This window comes from Condylura cristata, unplaced genomic scaffold, assembly GCF_000260355.1.
Source record: "Condylura cristata isolate star-nosed mole 26May11 unplaced genomic scaffold, ConCri1.0 scaffold00039, whole genome shotgun sequence".
Lineage (NCBI taxonomy): Eukaryota > Metazoa > Chordata > Mammalia > Eulipotyphla > Talpidae > Condylura > Condylura cristata.
The window spans coordinates 8,631,093-8,651,601 of record NW_004567140.1 but is presented as its reverse complement, the minus strand read 5'-3'; the positions used below and the strand labels follow the sequence as shown (position 1 = coordinate 8,651,601).

General features: G+C 55.0%; 1 protein-coding gene across 4 annotated transcripts; it reads right to left on the bottom strand.

Annotated features, from left to right (window-relative positions):
• Window positions 1-11,942: 11,942 nt before the first annotated feature.
• Window positions 11,943-20,479, bottom strand: LOC101625137 (chromosome unknown open reading frame, human C19orf12). 4 transcript variants are annotated; one of them, XM_012733200.1, is made up of 4 exons: window positions 20,383-20,465; window positions 18,483-18,739; window positions 16,001-16,170; window positions 11,943-12,769 (listed from the first exon to the last, which is right to left on the bottom strand). In XM_012733200.1, the coding sequence occupies exons 3-4, from the start codon at window positions 16,158-16,160 to the stop codon at window positions 12,504-12,506; spliced, it is 426 nt and encodes a 141-aa protein (XP_012588654.1). In that variant the 5' UTR covers window positions 16,161-16,170; window positions 18,483-18,739; window positions 20,383-20,465; the 3' UTR covers window positions 11,943-12,503. The 4 variants fall into 4 exon arrangements, with proteins under 4 accessions (XP_012588654.1, XP_012588656.1, XP_004693659.1 ...); XM_012733202.1 differs by lacking the exon at window positions 18,483-18,739 and having other exon boundaries at window positions 20,383-20,479; XM_004693602.2 differs by lacking the exon at window positions 20,383-20,465 and having other exon boundaries at window positions 18,483-18,781.
• Between the last annotated feature and the right edge of the window lie 30 nt (window positions 20,480-20,509).

Here is a 20,509-nt window from a genome sequence, read left to right as displayed (position 1 = left end):
AGGACTGGGACTCTGGGTGTTTGTGTTGACCTTCCTCTCTGTCCCAGCTTCCAAATATTTACTGACTGGATAAACCAATCAAGTGGGAAATGGAGGTGGGGATGTTGGGGTACAAGGCATGATAATCAAATGGCAGTTGAATTTTACCCCCTGGCTCCAGATGGGAACCAGTGGCCGAGGCTTTCTGGAGGCTTGGGGGCCAGCCCCTGCCCGGACCTGACTCCCCCCAGGTGGAGGCGGGGAGAACCTGCCCTCACCCTCCCCAGGCAGGGCTTTCTGGATTGATGGTATCAGAGCAGTTTGCAGGCCTTCCTGGGATGACCCCGTCTATCAGAGAATTTCTGCCGGTCTGGCTTGTCCGCAGCCTGTTTTCCGGGTCTCTTCTGCAGCCAGGCAGGGTGGGCGTGACCACACGGCTGACCTGGTTCTCAGCCAGGATCTGGAGTCACTCAAGCTCCACTCACAAACCAAGGCAGCCACTTCCGCTGACCCGCCTCTGAACTGGGCCTGCAGGAAGTGACCCTCTGCGCGGCTGTGGGCAGGAGAGAGGCCGCCTCTACCTCTGCATCTGAGGCTTTTCACACGTGGGCCCAGCAGGCCCCGGCTGCCCAGTGCTCCCCGGCGCTGGCCGGCCAGCTCCCTGCCTTCCTGCATGCAGGCTTCCGCTACGTACTCTGCTCCAGCCCAGAGCACACGCTAAGGGGCCAGAGAAAACCGAGGCAAGTCCAGGCGGGCCGGGGTGGGCGCGGTGGTTCTGCTCCCTAAACCCAATAGAGCCAGACTTTGGGCTTCTCTGGGCTCCTTGCTGGCGGTGCCCCACCCCCACGCCAGCCCCACCTGCCCGTGGGCCTGGGTCCTGCCTATGGATGCCTCTGCAGGCTTCCTGGGCTACCCCGGGGTGGCATCTGCCCCACTGGTATCCCAGGGCAGCTGCAGCCCCTATTCGAAGTCCCCGGCCCCCCTCATCATCCTTGACGTCCTGCACCACTGAGGCAGCCCCCTCAAAGCCAGGGCTACTGGAGGCCAGGGAGCAGCTCGTTCGTAGTTCACCTGCGCCTCCCGTCCAGCCAGGCCGGCGCCCCCGGCCACCTCAGATGCTTCTCTTAGAAAGTAGCCATGGGCCTTCCCCTAGCTCCTGGGGGACATGGGCTAGACGCTGAGGTCACAGGCACCCCCAAAGGCTGCGTCAAAAATGGATGGTCGGCACTGCCTAAGCCGCTTGTCCTGCCTCCACTGGCACCTGCACTCAGGCCTCCAAGCCCGGCACCGAGGTGTTTCCTGTCCTCCCCACCTTGCGCGTCCTCACCCTTCTGCACCCTTCCTGGCCCACACTGAAGGAGTGTGGCTCGCTGAGGCACTGAAAAAGCGTCCGTAGGGCCACCATGGAGAAGTTCAAGTGAGACCACGGATTGGGTGTGGGCCAGGCTGTGTGGACCCCGCAAGGGTCCCGTGGGCATACACCCCTGCAGCCCCTCCTGCCAGAGAGGCCCAGGGTGGCCAGTGACACTCCCCTTTCCACCCCCACCCCCAGCCTCCTCCTCACAAAGCCTCAGACTGGCATTTGCGTCAGTCTAAAAGGAAAAACAGGATCAAACCCAGGCAGGGAGAGGGAAGACCCAAGTGAGGCCCTCTGGGGATCCCCCATTTCCTTCACTATCAGGGTTGAGAAGCCAAGGTCCCAGGTACCCCGATGCTCGCAGTTCGGGGGGACGGTGATAAGAGGCTGTGGCATGGACTGTGTCTCAGCCCCTCTAGGGGTCCTCCTAGGCCCTCCTGGCTCCCCCCACCCCCACCACAGAGCCCCTCGGACTGGAATGTTCCAAAACCGGGAACAAGAAGGCAGGCAAGCCGGGAGGGAAAGAATGAGGGGTGGCAGGCTGAGCCAGACATTTCTGGGCAAAAACAAGGGGAAATTTCAACCCTTGGAGCATTGGTTTCAGAGTCCGCCAGCTGTTCTCACCCCTGGAACAGGCTTTCCCAGGAACAGCTTGAGCTGGAGGAGCTGAGCCGGGGCCTGGGGCCAGTGCCCCGCCTTCGCTCGGAGCCCGGAGCCCAACATGCCCTCCAGCTGTCCAGCAATACTCGTGTGCATGATGCAGCCACAAGTGTACAGAAACTGTGCAGTTTGCAATGACCCAGTGCCTTCTTGGTATCCCAACATCTCCTGGAGCCCCAGGGACGTGTCAGCGCTGGGCCAAGTCAGCTGCTCCCTGAGAGTTTTTTCTCCCCAAGGCCGGAGCTGGACGGAGTCGGTCGGAAATAAGAGGAATGGTGCAGAGTCGCTCTTCCTGCTGGCTGCCCGGCCACTGGGCGCCATGGAGGCGGCTGGGGGCCGGGGTGCATGCCGGGAGCCCCACAGCCGGTCCTGTGGGCCCTCGTGCTGTGTCTTTACCTTGAAACAGCTTCTCACAGCTCCTAGCCCCGGGCAGCTAGAGGAAGCCTGTGGGCATCTTTGGCCCCGCCCTGCCCCATCCCCCCTTTGGATGGTCACGCCCTGTCCCACGTCCTGTGTGAAATAACACAGAAACCATGTCCGGATGGCTTCCCGGGCCCGACTCAGAGCCCCAAACCCTTGTCTGTCCCAGTGATGGGGGCACCCCGGACTCAGAGCTCCTAAGACCCTTGGAATATTCTGGGGATGAAGTGTCTAATGAGGCTTTTGCGGGGGGGTGGGGGGGGAGCTTCTGGAGAAGAAGGGGTGGGCCCTGGTCCCTAGAAAGACCAGGTCATGATTAGGGGTTAGAATTTTCAGCCCTGGGAAGAAGAGTGGGGCCAGAGATTGAGTGAACGTCAGCGTTGAGGAGGCCACCTGCAGTGCCATGCGTCCTGCCTCAGAGCTTCCAGGCTGGGGGCACGTGGGCACTGTGGCACCCCGGACAGAGCATCCTTCGACTCTCCGCCTGTGCCCTTCGTAGTCCTTAAGCCTAAGTGCCCCCCTCAGCTCTGTGAGCCAGTCCAGCAAGTTGTGTTGCCCAAGGAGGGGCCATATGGGGGCTCTGAGGTTTAGCTGGTTGGTCAGACACACAGGCGACAACCTGAGACTCGGACGTAGCAGCAGCAGCCCCCCTTAGCCTGGGTGGTCTGAACAGTAACCCCAGATGGCCTCAAGGAAAGCTGCACCACACAACAGACAGCTGGTGGGCAGAGAACTGCTCAGGGTGGGCACACCTAGCCGCTCCAACCCCCCCAACACACAGCTGGTGGGCAGAGAACTGCTCAGGGTGGGCACACCTAGCCGCTCCAACCCCCCCAACACACAGCTGGTGGGCAGAGAACTGCGCAGGGTGGGCATCCCCCCAACACACATCAGAGCACTCAAGTGTGGCAGTGGCGTGCGGGTTTCCCTAGGGAGCCCCCCTCCTCACCCTGAGCCCCATGTGTTGGTACCGCTGGCTCACCCACATCCCAGCCCTAGACATGGCACAAGGCAGGGGTGGACCACAGCACCCCCAGCCCCCACCCCACATCAGGACTGCAGATACCTGCTGAAGGTGGGGAGAGCCCACAGCCACTTCCCCGCCTGCTCACCTGCACAGAGGGAGGACTGGACTGACGGTCAGAGACACCCCACAGGCAACAGCCCACTCCCAGGACAGTGCAGGGACAGGGACCAGAGGAGAGTGTTGGGGCTCAGGTTCACCCCCAGTAATGAGGGGACTGCCCAGCAGGTGAGACCCACCAACATAGTAGCTTCCAGAGGTAGAAACAGAATATTCAAAAGCACAATGGATGCGGTGATTGTTTCCTTTCTTCAAGTCAAAAGCAGTGCGGCATCTCCATCTCTGCAGCTGCCTCAGTCTCACAGCAAGTCAAAACTCCCGGGAACAAACATCATTCAGCTGCAAACCTGATCTGGGGAAACAAAGCCAGCTGAGCCCTTCTCGGTGGGGGGCAATGGCTTCAAGGTTGTACTTGGTGAAAGCGGCCTGTCCTCAGGCGGGCCCAGGGTTTTCTAAAGCACCTTGAGCACCTGCAAAGACCGAGATTGGCGGGGTAGGAGTATTGGGGCGTCTTCAAAGGATGACAAGGAGGAGATTCAGCGCATAGTGCGGAAGAGGCAAACGGCCAGTTGAGTCTAGGTGGCCCTGGGGACTTTGGCCTTTTTATCATGATAGAACCCACGTCCATTCGAGTCTACAGCACTGAGTGTGCAGCCTGGTGAGACACACACATGCGCGCGCACACACGTCCGTGTCCGTGCACACACGCCAAGCTGCGGCAGCTCCCTGGGCCTTCCCCGCGGCCCTGCCTCCACGCACTCTGGTCTCCTGACTTGTCTCTTTAAGGATCTCCAGGTTTTTCAGCTCTGCACACTCACACTGTGTCTTTATGCTCAGAACTGGCCCAGCGTCACGCCTGTGAGACTGCCCAAAGCTTTCGGGGGTCCGGCCTGCCTGTCCTTCCTTAGGGTGGAAGAGAACCCCACTTTGGCAACCCTCCACATTTCTCAGCCATGTACTGCTTCTGGGTGTTCGGCCAGTGCCCAGGGTGGGGTACACAGAATAAAGTTGCTGTGACTTTTTTCTGCAGATGCCTCGATGTACACTTGTTTTCCATCACTGTGGAACTGGGAGTGGACAGCTGAGCACGGGGTGGGGAGGGACACGCGGGAGACAACCTCCAGGGAGCTGCCACTGGCCGTAGCCAGCTCGCGCTCCCCCTGCAATGCTGCTCTGGCGTTGGCAGACTGGGCCTGGGGGCGCCAGTAGCAGACCTAGGAGCACCGAGAGAGCGAGAGAGCCGGAGGAAGACCAGGCGCCCAGTGTGGAGGGGACGGCCAGCTGGACAGGGCTGAGGAGGGAGCTGGGAGCCGAGCTCGGGGCTAGCAGCCTGGCCAGGCTGGCCTGACGGGCCGTGCTCCGGAGGGTGGCAGAGACAGGCCTGCTGAAGAGGTTGGAGAGAACAGGCGTCCGGGAGCCTGGAAAACTCACTGCAAGGGAGCAGGATCCAATGGGAGGAAGAAGCGGGCAGGCGGGGGAGGGAATCCCGGAGAGTTATGTTTCTAAATGGTTTTATTGCAAGATAATGCACATCCCATAAAATCTACCCCCTCTTTAAGGTGTACAATTTGGTGGCTTTTAGCATGGAAAATATAAATATACCTAAGTAAAAGAAGTCTTTTTTTGTATTATATGTAATGTGTGATATATTAACAAAAGGAAGAAACTCGATAAATAAATTTAATATTTCCACAAGATTATGCAGCCATCGCCACTTTTCTCAGGATGTTTTCATTCCCTAGAGAGTAACTCCACCCCTCCACCCCCCACCCCCAGGAACAGTTGCTCCCCGTTCGTCACCCCAGCTCCTGGCAGCCACTGATCTCTGTCTCTGTGGATTTGGCTGTTTGGGACATTTCCTGCAGCGGGGTCACGTGCTCTTTGGTGTTCCGTGACTGGCTTCTTCCACTCAGCAGACTTTCAGAGTTCATCCACATGGCACATATCAGTGTATCATTCTGAACAACATCCCACTGTCTCTTACATGCCAGATATAGGCCACTTTTGTTGTTCATCAGCTGATGGACTTTGCGTTGTTTCCATCTTGGGCTATGATGCGAAAATGCTGCTAATAATGATAAAGGTGTGTAAAAGTAAGTGTTTGAGAGTGTTTTCAGCTCTTTGGGGCACATACCCAGGAGTGGAATTGCTGGTTCATACTCCCATCTGATTCCTTCCCTTTCTCAGTGAAACAGAAAACAAGGTCACCACTGGAGTGGATAGAGGAGGAAGGGTGGGAGCTGAGGAGAGAAGGGGCTGAGGGAGGAACAGACAGGGAGATGCCAACCAGTTCCTCAACGGCGCGGTCCCTCAACAGCGCAGTCCCTCTGGGCTTGAGATGATGAACTGGAAGTGAGATCAGTCAGTGTGGAGGGGAGTTTTGTTTTTGTAATTGTATTTATTTACTTACTTATTTCAGAAGAACTGGAGTGTAGGCCAGAGGTGCTGGGTGTGAGAGGATTCACCAAAATGAGGAGCAGAACAGGTGGATCTACTGACACACACTGCTGAGGGGAGCAGTGGGAGACAGGAGCTGTGCCCTGTGGGTCACTCCCTGGCCGGGCATCGGACTCAGGCCATAGTGATAGTGCTGAGACTTAACCCCAGGCCACCAGAGGTTTTTCTTTAATTATGTAGACAGGTGCAGGTGGGGATGGGTGTAGATTCAGGGGTGCCAGTGCCCAGGGCGGGAAGAAGCTGCTTCTTAGTTCATTGGTATATAGAGAGGAGGCCTTCACCCTCACACAAGGCCAGTTGTCATCTCAAGGCAAGCAGAGCAAGCTGGCTGGAGGGCAGGGAAATCAGGACTCCCTCACACTCCCAGGCCTCTTGCCTCAGTCTGCTGGGGTGATCAGGACGAAGAACCAGATTGGTGGCTTAAGTAACAGGCACAGGGTCAGGGCTTCGGCATATGGGTTTTGAGGAGAACACAAGTCAGTCTAAAGCACCATCCAACTTACCCTTGACCTCTATTTAATAAAGACCTCATATGAGCCCAAGATGCTGAACTTCAGAGAAGAGAAGAGGAAGAGGTTCCTGGCCCTTATAGGGACGTGTCCCTAGTGCAGTGGAGAAATCTTCCTTTGTACATGTTCTAGTAGATGTCTTTTAGAGTGGTGAAGTGGTAGCCACTGGCCACTAATGGCTTGACACGCAGCTAGTTTGAATTGAGATGTGCTGTCAGTATAAACCATACACCAGGTTTTGAAGACCAGCAACAGCCCAGTGATATTTTATATGGAGTGCAGGTTGAAATCATGTATCAGGCCTCCCTGGTGGCACAGTGGGTTAAAGCACAGCACTGCGAGGCTGGCCATAGTCATTTCAGCACGAGCTGACCCACCCGGCGCGGCAGACCTCTCCCGACCCACCCGCTGCTCCCCTCAGCAGGGTACTACGTCAATCTGCCTATTCTGGCCCCCACTTTGTTCTCTGGTGACTCCTCTCACTGCCTCTGCACCTCTGGCCTGTACCCCAGCTCTGTATGCATAAGTAAATAAGTCTTTAAAAAAAAAAAAAGGACAGGCCCTCCCTGGTGAGGCAGCGGGTTAAAGCACAGCACTAAGACTCTGCTAAAGCCACTTCAGCATGAGTTCGCTCCCCGCCTGCCCCAGAGGTGACCCACATGGCGCGGCAGACCTCTCCTGACCCGCCCGCTGCTCCCCCAGCTGTGTGCTTCATACATCTGCCTGTTCTGCTCCCTGCTCTGTCTCTGGTGAATCCTCTCACCCTCCGCATCTCTGGCCTGTACCCCAGTTCTGTATGAATAAATAAATCAATCTTTAAAAAAAAAAAGTGCATTTCAATATGCTGCAGAATTTCACTTTAAAAAAGAAATAATATGTCAGCTATCTTGGGTTTAATAAAATATACTATTAAATTACTTTCACCGTTTCTTCTTTTTTTAATGTGGTAATTAGAAAACCTAAATTTGTGCTGTGTCTTATTTCTGTGGGACAGCAAGTAGGCAGGGCCGGCCCTCCTGCCGTGGTCTGGTGACTCTCGCACAGGGGAAGAGCCTCTCATGTGTATGTGGGCTGCACACCCAGGGTGTGCTGGCTTCCTCCGCAGCGGGACCAGCCTTCCAGCACACAGCTGGCACAGACACTGGCTGGGGACTGTCTGATTCTCGTTTGGCTTAGGGACACATCACTGATTCATATTTTAAACACTACAATCCCCTGGGCACAGATGATTTTGAGGCTTGGGGAGCTCCTGTATCACCCCTGCGAGCCACCCTCATCACACAGGAGAGGGTCGCAGGCCCCATCACAAGTCATCTGCCTCTTATTTCCCCCAAACACGGAGTATGCATTTGGTGTAAGGTGAACAAAGCATCTGGAGAAACTCCACTGAATTTCGCAAGCCCATCCGATTCGCTACTTATTCAAGTTGGTTATTAGTATTCCACCATCTTATCTGCACACACAGTTTAGTTAGTTCCCTGTTGTCCAACATCGGGATTGCTTGCCTTTCTTCCTGCTATTATAAACAGCAGTACTATTAATATTTTCTTTCCATTTGGATTATTTTATTGGTCTGTTTTCCCCGAAGTGCAATTTGTTAGCTGGGAAGTATATACCATTTTATAGTTCCTATGGTTTTGTCCCTTTAACTCACTCTCCCAAAAGACCATCACAGCATTTCTCCAAGGTGGACACGTGTGTGTCCTTCGCTTCCCCACAGTCGTTTGTAATGTTTTTACTAATTGGTGTATCACAGATACCTCCCTGCATGCACATGAGCTATGATAACGACTAAAGTCCTTCCCTTAAAACCCACAAAAACTAAATAGAAAAACACCTTCCAACTCCCTCCATCTGTCAGGACTTGGGGGTCCCCGTAGTTTACTGCCTCCTGATCCCCAGTTACCTTGATGGTCTTTGACGCCTCCTCCACCTAATAAAGACGTTCACCTCCCGGCAGCTGAGAACTCACCGCAAATCCTCTTTCCCTCTGCAGTTTAGATGAATCCTGGCATTTCTTAAATGCCATCTGTTGATTGTTCAGGATTGAGATGTTCTGCTTTATATGCAAAAAGGTTCAGGAGACACGGCTGATGCGCTGTTTGTAGCTTATTAAAGCCTGGGGGAAGCCCCAGGCCTCTCCCCTACAATTGCATCCTTGGGGACCACATCCTGGTTGGGTTCCCCAACCAAGGCAGGGCAGCCTGGCTCCCAGGGATGAGGGACAAAAACAGATGCTCCCGGTTGTCGCTAGATGGCGCCTCTCAATAACTAATGTGGACGCGTCTTTCCAAACCCCAGCCCCAGTCTCCCCAGCTCCTGCATGGCGGGGCACTCCAGTCTCCAGTCATATTTACTTCCAGGGTAAACATCCCAAAATAAATTTTAAAAAAAGTTCATTCTAACTAAAAATACATCATCTGTCTGAAAAAATTTCATTAGGCACACCACGTCAACACCTAAGGCAGGTTAATAACCAGCCTAAAGCAGATGGTTTCTTTTAAAATTACTGGATCCCGGCTCTCCTTGGTGGTGCACCAGGTTAAAGCGTGGCACTGGGAAGCTCTCCGAAGCCACTGCAGCACGAGTTCGATCCCTCGCTAAGGAGCTCTCCCACATGGCCCTGCCGACCTCTCATGACCAGCCCGCTGCTCCCCTCAGCAGTGTACTTCATCAGTCAGCCTGTTCTGCTCCCCACTCTGTCTCTGGTGAATCTTCTCACCCACCACACCGCTGGCCTGTACCCCAGTTCTGTAAGCATAAATAAATAAATCTTAAAAAAAAAAAGAAACCCATAAAACTCGGAGGTAAAACAAAATTCTTTAAGCAAAACATTGCCTATATGACTCCAACTCTTTTCCATCACTATATCCCACATCAGACCTAATCCAATCATGATGGAGATACTTGCTCCAAAATGTGTGTAAATGACTCCAACTCATAACTATACCAAAAACTCAGAAATTGTTCTAATATATTTTTGATGCTTTCTGAACTTTTTCTTTGTGGACACTCCTCCTAATAAAAATGTCACCAATGTCCAAAAAAAAAAAATTGTGTTAATTTTTAATTCAGCGATTTCCCTTTGAGGAGTCTAATATTAATACAAAGGTATTCAGTGCAAGATTGTAATAATAAAAACCTAAAAAGGAAATAATAAAATGTAGAATATTAGGTAGCCATTAGATGTTTACAATGACATCACAAATATTATGACATCACAAACAGTATTTAGTAGTAAGTGTGAGTTTTCACAGAGGCCTAAACAGTTAGAAACCAAGTACATTGCTCCCCAGGCCCCAACACGCACGCAACATCACCAGGAGAGCAGGAAGTACAGCACATCGCTGGCGTGGTGTTCTGAGTGGTGAGATCTGTACTGTTTTTATTGCATTATACTTTTCTAGATTTGTCTAGATTTTCAGCAATAACCATTGACAAATAAGAGGAGATGGATTACTTTCAAAGATATTTAAAAGCAGAGTTAAAGCAAAGCACAAGGAAGCGGTATAAGCGGCTGTCTCTGAGGGGCCGACAGGTCAGCGTGGGGTCCTCCGGGTGTCTCCTAAGTTTTATACCAGTTTTGTGGTATTACATTCTCGAAAACACATAAATCGGGATTTTCACAAGAAGACACAGAGGCCCTCCTGGTGGCACAGCGGGTTGGTGCTGCAATGCAAAGCCAAGCCAAGCCTTGGCCACTTCAGTGGGAGTTTGGCCCCTGGCCAGGGAGCTGACCCACATGGCGTGGCAGACCTCTCCTGCTCCCCTCAGCAGTGTACTTTGTCCATCTGCCTGTTCTGCTCCCCACACTGTCTCTGGTAAATCCTCTCACCGCCCTTGCACCTCTGGCCTGTACCCCAGTTCTGTGTGCATAAATAGATAAATATTTAAAAAAGAAGACACAGAAACACAAAATCTAAACCATCACAGTGAGAAGAGTATGGGGGGTGGGGGGAGCAGGGACAGAGCTGCCAGCCCTGGGGATGACGGCCTCAGACCTGCCCTGCCTCTGGGCCTTGCCCAGGCCCTGGCCAGCAGCGCTGGCCTCATTGACAACAGCTCCAGCTGGACGAACCGGGCTGGTGGCTCCTCTGGGTATGTTTGCTCAGGGTGAGGAGAGGGCTTCAGTGGACACTGGCGCAGGGCCCAGCTGGACCCCCTTGACCCTGGGCGGAGCTGGGCCAGGCCCAGGAATGACAGAGAGGGCCCCGTGACCTCACAAAGGTTGCTGTTCAGCCCCTATTTCCCCAGGACCAGTTACAGGAATTTCAGAATTCGGCATTGTTCAGTATGAAAAAAGCCTCCCCTTGAAGCACTAAACCAATTATTTTTATTCTGGTTTCATCTTCATGCCATCCACAAATCAATGTTTTTTTACCTTTACACTAAAAAGAGGATGAGTCTAGACCCCACTGAAGCTATTTTTAAAATGGGGGAAGTTGGGGCCCTCCCTTAAGGCACAGCACTGCAAGCTGGCTGCAGCCGCTTCAGCACAAGTTCTATCCCCACCCTGGAGCTGACCCACATGGCGCAGCAGACCTCTCCTGTCTCCCTGCTGCTCCCCTCAGCAGTGTACTTTTGACGATCTGCCTGTTCTGCTCCCAGCTCTATCTCTGGTGAATCCTCTCACCGCCCCTGCACCTCTGGCCTGTACCCCAATTCTATGTGCATAAATAAATCTTAAAAAAAAAATGCGGAAGGGCATTCTGATCACAGGTTTTAGTTCAACAAGAAGGGCCAGACTCATGGACCTCCCCAGGGACTCAAGGGGTTAAAGTGCAGCACTATAAAGCTGTCCACAGCCACTGCAGCTGGAGTTTGATCCCAGCCAGGGAGCTGACACACAGGGTGTAGCGGGCCTCTCCTGTCTGCCCGCTGCTCCCCTCAGCGGTGTGTTTCAGTAGAACCACATGTTCTTCTCCTTACTCTGTCTCTGGTGAAACCTCTCAACCCCTGCACCTCTGGCCTGTACCCCGGTTCTTGTATGCATAAATAAATAAATCTAATGAAAAGAAAAAGAAGGGCCAGACTCAGACTGTCCACCTCATCCCCCCCTCCCCTGCCCTGGTCACTATCAACTCAAGCAGCACATAAATGACCAGAGTGCCTCCGTGCCCAGTACTCGTTGCAGCCAGCTGTAGAGACATGGGCTCCATCCTGAGGCCACCAGGGCCTGAGGCCAGCCCGAATCTTTCTTTACATACAGGGAGGTGCTGGGGACAGAACCCTCCTAGGTAGGAAAGCCCTCCTGTCAACACCCCAGGGGCCTGAGCTGCACGGAGAGAGCCCCAAGTTCTCGCCCAGTCTGAGGGAGGGTGCGTGCATGCACAGGCCAGCAAAATTTCACTCGAAACCCAGGGAGAAGCCTGTCCTCAAGCTTCACTGCAGTTTGCTGACAGTCAAGTTCTGGTTCCGGAAGACAAGGGGGAACCTGAGCTGCAAATATTCCTTAGAGACAGCTTACGACAGGCACTCAGAGCAATCGTTTTTACTGAACGTGTTTGATTTAAGCAGCATAGTGCAGAACAACATGACTTCAGGTGGGGAGAGGAAGCTCCTGGAGGCCCACCCCGGGGTACAGCTGGCGGGACAAGGGCCAGAGCACGGGACGGTCCCCCAGGAGGCCACTCAGAAGTCTCAGGGTGGGGAAGTAACAAGGTCAAGGTGCTTCCAGAGTCAGCTGGCCCCCAATTCCTGAGCTCCAGGGACCCTGGGGAACCAGCGGACCAACAGATGCTTGGGACAGAGTCACCCTCGCACGGTGAGACACCCGTGACCTTCCTCCACAGTCCTGGTGCGGCCAGGGGAGCCGAGCGGGTCCACCCAGCGGTGCGACAGCAGGCTCTCCACAGCACACTTCACAGGCTCCTGCCTCACATCAGCGCTCGTAACCAGCAAACGCACCTTCACGGATATTTCCAAACATGACCCAGCGTAGACTCTTCAGCAGATGACACACAAGCGCTGGGTCACCCCTGCGCGCGGGGCTGCCCGACGCCTTCCGTGAGTGGGAAGGTCCGTCCAGCAGCAAGGCCTAGTCATCGTACTGCACCTCCGCCCGCAGCTCCTTGTTGACGTAGTTGACCAGCATGGCCAGCAGCTGCTGCTGCAGCACCTCACTGCCCATGACCAGCGTGGTCAGCTGCACAGCATCCGTCCAGTCCAGGTGCCTAACGATCGCCGTAGCCTCGTTAACCAGCTTCTGTTGCTCCGAGGGCGGCAGCTCCATTATGATCTGAGGAATTGGCTTGAACTGTCCACTCGTCATCCAGGCCCCTAAAAGACCCCCAACGGCCCCCCCTAGAAAACAAGGAAGGTTCAATTAGCCAGGCCCGGGTCGTGACCCAGGGCCTGGGGTTCTCGCGAGAGCGTGTCCCCTGTCACGGCCAGCGGACGCATGGTGAGTGGCCAGAGCGGTTTGGCCTTGTGCTGCTCTGCGGTTACGGGCCTTCACTCCATCTGGCCGGGGGAACTGGCACGTAGACAGGCCCTGCTCGGAGCCCCACACCCATGCAAGCGGCCCGGAGCGCCCCCACATGACAGCTGCACTAACTGACCCTCATGGCTCAAGGCCTCCCTGCTGCTGCCCGTAAAGCTCTCTCCTCACAGCAGAGTGGGCTGAGAAGCAAGTGCATTTTCAAAGAAAAACATCCCCATGCTGAGGCTGAGTTCCCCCATCAAGTGACCAGATGTTCTTTGCCCCTGAAATCTGGAAATTTCCACAGAAGTCATGTGGTCAGAGGCCCCTGGGGACAGACAGCCTCTTCTCCTGAAGCAACGTCTTTCACTAACAAATGATAAATTACACCCTGAATGTTCTCCGCTATTTTCCTTTGTGACACACTAAAAGAAGGGCACATTTGGACATGTAAACCTGTGGACAAAGTTAAGCCACTGACTCTGGGCTCTGAACACCTTGGGCCCACAGGCCCCCGTTACACCAGGCAAGGTGCCCTCTGCCAGGGTCCCAAACCAAGGGCCTTCGGGGGCCAGGCAGGAACAGGCAGGAGTGAAGTGAGGAGGAACCCTGGGAGACCCTGAAGGGGGGCCCTGTCTCAAAGGCAGTGACTATCCCTGGCCAGCCAGCTGCTAGCACATGAATATCGGATTTATATTTTTAAGAAGTTCCGTAATCTAAAGCGTGATCAGACTTAGAAGCCGCAGCCTAGAGTTAGACTTAGAGTTTGCTTTGCGCAATCAGAGAGTGGAAGGGGAAGCAATAAACCTTGACAGAGCAGACAGCTGTCCACTGGGACATCACCAGTGAGGGGAGTGGGTGCCGTGTGCCCCGACATGCTGTCTGTACAGGGCACTCCCCTCTTGGGCTCACTGCAGAGAGCTGAATGCCCATCTTGTCGTGAGACAGGCACCGGGCAAAGCCCGACGGTGCTACAAAGCACCTGCTGTGCCTCCCCAACCCACCGGGGCCGTGAAACACTCAGAAAGGCCACAGGCTGTCGCAGACCGGGGGCTAGGGAGGCCCACGAACTAGATGCAGCGTCAGAGCTGAGTCCTGGACAGGAAGAGATCACTGCTGCAAAAACTGCTGAATCCAAGTCGCGGCTGGAGAACTGTCAATGGCGACCTATCAGACTTGGCTTCTCGGCTTCGACACCTGTGCTGTGGCCACATTAGGTGTAAGGATGTGGTGCTGACTCTGGCTAGGTGGGGGGAGTTTCACTGCAAACCTCACACTAGTCTCAATAAATGGTTTATCTGGAAGAACGCGGGGGGGGGGGGCTGTCTCTGCAGCAGGACCTCTGAACAGAGGAACTTGCCCTCCCCCACCCGCTTGAGCCCCTCTCCGGCAGCCTGACTCTCCTCTAAGGCCCAGAGGCTGAGCCCTGACCTGGACAGGCTTCCCCTCTGCTCTGAACGAAAGCAGCATTGTGGGAGAGAAGCTAGTAATTTACAAGTTTTCATGAACTTTTCCCCACGACACCAGTGAAACACTTAGCCTGCCGTCAAGAGTTGCACTCATCTGCACTAAACCTTTATGAGAACGTCAATATTTGATTTAGAGCAGCACTTAATGCACAAAGTCACCAGGAATATCGACCAGCAAATTACTAACTCTTTGGAGAAGAGAAAATTCCTTTGTTTTCTCCGTAGAATGATGCTTTCGCCCATGACCAGGGCGGCAAGTTGCAAATCTCCCGGGTTCTCTTTGCAGACATCCTGCTCAATCTGAATACAATACGTCCTTCCAAAGTGGCATCTGGGCACCGCTACATGGTGCACGACCCCGGCCAGCCCTCCTGGCACCAGAGCGGGCAAGCGGAGGTGTGGAAGTGGAAGGCCACGGAGGAAGCAGCTGCTGACGTGGCCCTGCCTGCTCCCTCCCTGCCTCCCTCCCAGATGGGGGAGAGGCCAGGACTCACTGATTCCCAGAGTCTGGAAGGGGCAAGGTGGAAAGTGAGGTCTGAGCCACCGCCTGCCGAGTCTTCTCCCCAGTGTGGCCCCATCTGATGGAACATCTTTGGCTGTCCCTCCAGCCACCCAAGGAAAGCACAGAGCAGAAACCCAGCCGGCACACAGGCCAGCAGTGACCACCGCAGCCTCTGACACTCGGAGACTCGGGCAGCGGAGAAAGGATCAAGATGCCACGGGCTCCACCCACCCACCGCCTGCCCACCACAGGTTCTCCCCGGGCTGTGTTCTTCCAGGTAAACGTTGTATTGGAGAATATTATTGGGTTTACAGTGAAACTGCAAAGAGAGTGCAAAGAACTCCCATCATGTTGTCACACCGAGCCTGCGCCCCATCCTTAACATCTACTGCGGACACCCCACTGCCATCAGAATGACTGCGTTCCGGGGATGGCCCTGCGCCCACGTGGCAAACCACACCTCTAGCAGAGGCTCCTGTGTCCAGGATCCACCTCAGGGGAGGCCCGAGCTGGCTCCTCCTCAGGTCTGCCTGGCTAGCGCCCGGCTCTCTGACTCCCCCCACGCCAGGGCCACAGCGCTGAGCCTGGCAGAACTCCCAGGGCCCAGAACACAGGAGTTCTGCTCCTATTCAACAGAAGCAACTTCTTCCTAGCAGCAAAGGCCAGTGGGGACATAAGCCAAACTTTCATCCACTGCCAGAAACTGGCTCCCAAGCAGCACAGGGAGACAGGAAGTGGGGGGGGGCTCAGGAGCACACCCGAGGCTTGCTTTCAGGATGGGAGGCTTCGCGGAGCGGGCTCCTGTGCAACTGCAGACAGCACCTGCTCCAGCTCCCCCCTTCCCGCCCCTTCTGAAGTGGGGTGTAATGTTGACAGGGAGGGGGACCATCCAAGAGACCCAGAACCCTGGTATCTCCAGATGCCAGGACCAGGGAGACGCGCCTCCAGTCTTCACGGCTCGGACACGGCCACCTACCCTGACCGGCGGCCACACAGGCGGCATTTTTAATAGGACGAGTGATGTCCAAGCTCATCGCACAGGGGCAGCCACAACTCCACCACCTCCTCACCATGGCCGTGGGCACCACTGGGGCCTTTCAGGGCGCCACGAGGCCGCCGCCCAGCCAGGCATCTGTACTTACCCATGGCGAGTCCCGGGGGGCCGCCAACCAAGCCCCCAACGAAGGCCACGGCCCCCGTGACCAGGGCGCCCCTGCCCGAGTGCTTGACGGCTGCCCTCATCTTCCTCTTCTCGGACACGGAGCACAGCAGCTTCATGATGTCCTCTACCACGATGGGCATCTCGGCAGGCCTGGGGCAAGAGTTTCAAAAGGGGAGGTTTGCTATTTTTTTTTTTATGCATAGAGAACTGGGGTACCGGCCAGAGGTGCAGGGTAGTGAGAAGATTCACCAGAGACAGAGTGGGGAGCAGAACAAGCAGACGGACAAAGTACCCTGCGGAGGGGAGCAGCAGGCGGTCAGGAGAGGTCTGCCGCGCCATGTGGTCACCCCCAGGGCAGGGACTGAACTCATGCGGAAGTGGCTTTAGAGTCTTAGTGCTGCGCTTTAACCCGCTGCGCCACCAGGGAGGGCCCAAAGGGGGAGTTTTAAGGCGTGTCAGGGAATGTCCACCCTGAACCGTGCTCTCCCTGGAGTTCTGAAGAAGGGCTCCCTTTTTGGGTGGAGAACAGTAGCTCTGTCCCTATCACACACCACACCCAGTGATGGACACTGGGTTGCCACAGAGAAAGCAGGGCGCTGTCTACTCAGTGAGAAACAGGGCAGCGGAGCGCATGGGCCAAGGGTCACCTTTGCCTTCTGATTGCCTTGATCTATGACAGCCGCAGCAGCAGCCGCCACAGGGCAAGTGAAGCCGGACTGCCCACCCTGTGTTAGCGGCCTGGCCACTGGCCTGGGCACCAAGCCTGGCTGAGGGTGGGAATTCCCCATTCCCAGCCTTATGTCCATTCTGTGAGGCAGTGACTGAGCTCATGGCAGGACAGAGGAGGGGAGAAGGCAGGGCGCTGCAGCCACACTGGCCTGGCCCGACCCGAGCAGGGCACCAAGTGGGCATAAAGCACCCATGCTGGAGAGCTGCGAGGTGTGCACAGAGATGGGGACACTGGCTGAATACTGCAGACTCAAGCTTGGTCGCTAACAGACCACTGAGGCACATCCAGGCTGCACATGGACAGCAAAGGCAGAGACGGACTTACTATGGCTGTTTCTATATGGATCAACCAGAAATAAGAATCCAAAGAATTCCAGGGTGGTTACATGTATGAAGACGGCAGCTGAATGGTGGGCCTTTGGAACAGTCACTTTTAGAACAATTCTCTGAGATCAAGAAACTCTTAGTCATGCTGAAAGGAAAACGCAGGTGCCAGGACACTGCAGCCTTTGCCGGGGGTCATGGGGATGGAGCCCCAATATGGACCAACTCCAGGAAGGGCCAGGAGTAATGTCAAAGTGGCCTCAAGCTGGTGCTTCTCCTTCCAGGGGGTGGCCCAGGCTCCCTGGGGACTGCGCTTTGTCGCCAGAACCCCCTCTCCAGGCAAGGCTGACACCTGCAGTCACTAGAGGAGCCTGATGGGCACAAGTTTGGAGCAAAATCCACTATTCACTGTGTTTAAGGCACATGAGCCTTTTTGGCCCAGAGGTCATCCAGGACAGGTCTCTGCTGGGAAATTACCCTCCCAGTTCTGGGAATGAAGCTTGAACAGCTACAAAACTGAGGACTCTGATCTCCCCACACTCAGGTGTTCAGAGTCCCAGGAGACACCTGTGCTCCACACCCTGGAGGTGCCCCCTTGGACCCTCCTGGACACTCCTGAGGTCAGGGACTTTGTGCTCAGGAGTCACTGGCGAGTCGGGGTGTGGAAACATGGCATTTCCAACGAGCCCCCAGACTGTCCTGTCAGCTCCCTTGGGCAGCAGGACAGGATGATCTAGGAGTTCAGGTGACAGTTACTCAGCCCTCAGGCTCCCCCAGATGTGTGCCCTCAGCAAGTGGGTGTGACTGGCAGTGGAGGAACAGGCCCTGCAGGGTTGCCAAGGTCCAGCAGGAGACTCAGGGCCCCTCCAGCCCTGGCTTCCAGGAATCCTGGACCTGCCCTGCCTGCCAGGCCCTGTGCTCACCAGCAACATCACTGCACACACAGAAAATGTCTCCTTAGCCTCCCCAGCAAAGCCCCTTCCACTCTTCCAGAGGCCAAGACTTGTCACATAATAAGACAGCATCAGAGCAGCAAAGGGACTGTACTGGAAAGAAGCCACTCAGGAACGGGGATGGAGAGCGTCCCCTGACTGACCAGTGGCCACGGCCCTGTGAAGCTAAGCAGGCAAACGGGATGACTTTTACTTCAGATACATGTTAACACCACCAAAGGAATAAACTTTGGAGTGAAACCTTTCCCCAAACCTAAAAACCTGTAAATGACATAACCACCTCCGAGCTCAGCTCTGACTCGCAGCCAGCTCTTTATCTGAAGGTGCCCCCACCCCGAAATCCCCTTTTACACTTCTGAGGTCAGGGACTATCTCAAGTGCTCAGGAGTCACTGGCAAGTCGGGATGAGGAAACATGGCATTTCCAACGAGACCCCAGACTGTCCTGTGAGCTCACTTGGGCAGCAGGAAAGGATGATCCAGGAGTTCAGGTGACAGTTACTCAGCCCTCGAGTGCAGAATTGCAAACAGGCTCCCCCAGATGTGTCAGGGGGCCCAGGAAGGCCCCGCTGGAGCCTCAAACCCTCCACCAATTCCAGGGGCATGAAGACGCCAAGGCCTGCCATGCTCGGCCTGCAAGTCCTCCTTCAAGCCCAGATGTCACTCCTCAAACGGGCTTTCTATGAACTGTGGTGGTTGAGATTACAACGGTTCCTGCACAGCAAGAAAACACATGGAAAAGAGGTGGGAAACAGATACATATCCACTTCAGCCTCTATAGTCTGTCAAAAAAAGAACAAAAAAAAAAAAAAGAAAGAAAAAAGAAAGAAACCCAGCTTCTGAATGACTTTTAAGTTGAAACCCACAGGGGCTAATGAGGCCGCATTGTGTAAATGCTACTTCCAACCTCCACTTAGCCCAGCCAGGCCAGCAAAGGCACAGGCCCAGGGCTCTGCAGAACTGGAGGGCCAGCAGGTGTTCACAAGTGTAGGAGGGCAGGGCGGAGGGGTTCAGCTCCAGCTGGGTTCCACAGTCCTACACCACCGGTGGGGGTGGCTCTGTGCAGCCGCCATCCAGGGAAAAGCGGCTTTAATTTCCTCGCAAGAATCATTTTAGAAGTTAGAGCATTAATAGATTCTTGTTAAAGAAAGGTTTCCAACCCCGTCTCCTGCCGTCTCCTGAGCTCTTGCTAAAAGCTCGCCTCCCAAGGCCAGGCTTGCCTGCCAGACAGAGAAGGAAGCCAGTGTTGGTCCCTTACCCCACTTCAGGCAGCTACAAGGGAACCCCGACAGACTTCAGCGGGGTGGGGTGGCTTCTCTCTGCTCCCCTCCACTCACACTATTTCAGAGTCAAAACAGGCCCTGCTCACAGGAAACAAATGCAACTGGAGGCCTTGTTCCTCCAAGGTTCTGGGGGAGAGGGAGCTAAGGTCACCCCCTGGGGCAACTGCCAGCTTTCTGGGATGGACCAGATTGTAAGTCAGGAGAGAGGAAAGCTTCAGTGCTAACTAACCCAGACCTCCACACGCTCAGCTCTTCATAAAAAAAAACAACCTAGGAAAGCCAGCCTCGCGGGAAGTAGGGGAAGCAGAAGTCCTACTTCCACTTCTCTGGTGAGTCACAACCTGCCCTGTGAACCTCACCCACCCCCCTCTGTCTCCCCACCTCTCTGGGCCCCAGGGCAAATGCAGCAGGAGCTACCCACAGCAAACATTGATTAGCTCACAGCCTTCCTTTTGCTGAATTGATTACCAGTACTTAAGAACCTAGAAATTTCAAGGACATGTCAAGTTCCTGACTTCTCCTGAAAGACCAGAACAAATCACAACTGATCAACCTTCTTGCAGCTAACGGGCCACCCACGGTGCACCTTTTCTACCTAGCCCAGGCCGGGTGACTCCCTGCCCTCTCCAAAGTATCTTGTTCCCTTCTTTTCTTCTTTCCTTTCCACTTTTTTTTTTAGGCTAAAGAAGCTGCCAGTTCCACCAAAAGGAATCTCTCCTCCTAAGTCCTTAAACGCCCCCCCCCCCACCCCAGATGAAGTCTAAACTGAGACCTGAGCCCTTCCTACAAGCCAAGGTGGGGGAGGGCGCGGCCGGGCTGAGTGGTCTCCTGCTGAGTCCAGCTGACCTAGCAACACCCGCCTCCCCTCGGCACACCCCAGGTTCAGCGCTGGCTATAGGGGCGCCTCCCTCTGGCACACCCCAGGTTCAGCGCTGGCTACAGGGAAGGCCACACACCACACCTGGCCACAGCTGTCATTCCGTCCTGCTGGGAGCAACGCCCTGAAATGCAACTGTCTGGATCCTGACCCCACTCCCTCCCGCTTCTGCTGACTGCTGCTGTGACTCCGGTTACCCGTGCTCGGTCTCTCCATAAGGAAAATGACTGCACTGAGTGTCCGGCCAGACACCAGAAGGTCTTGCTCCCGCAGGCCGGAGACCACAAGCCGCCAGGTCCACGCCCGCGCCCCAACGCCCCTCCC

Bases quoted from the DNA above. Each gene is read 5' to 3' on its own strand.
- LOC101625137 (XM_012733202.1), bottom strand. From the start codon at position 16,160: ATGCCCATCGTGGTAGAGGACATCATGAAGCTGCTGTGCTCCGTGTCC. The intron at 12,770-16,000 runs GTAAGTACAGAT...CTTGTTTTCTAG, and splicing joins CCCCCCGGGACTCGCCATGG to GGGGGGCCGTTGGGGGTCTT.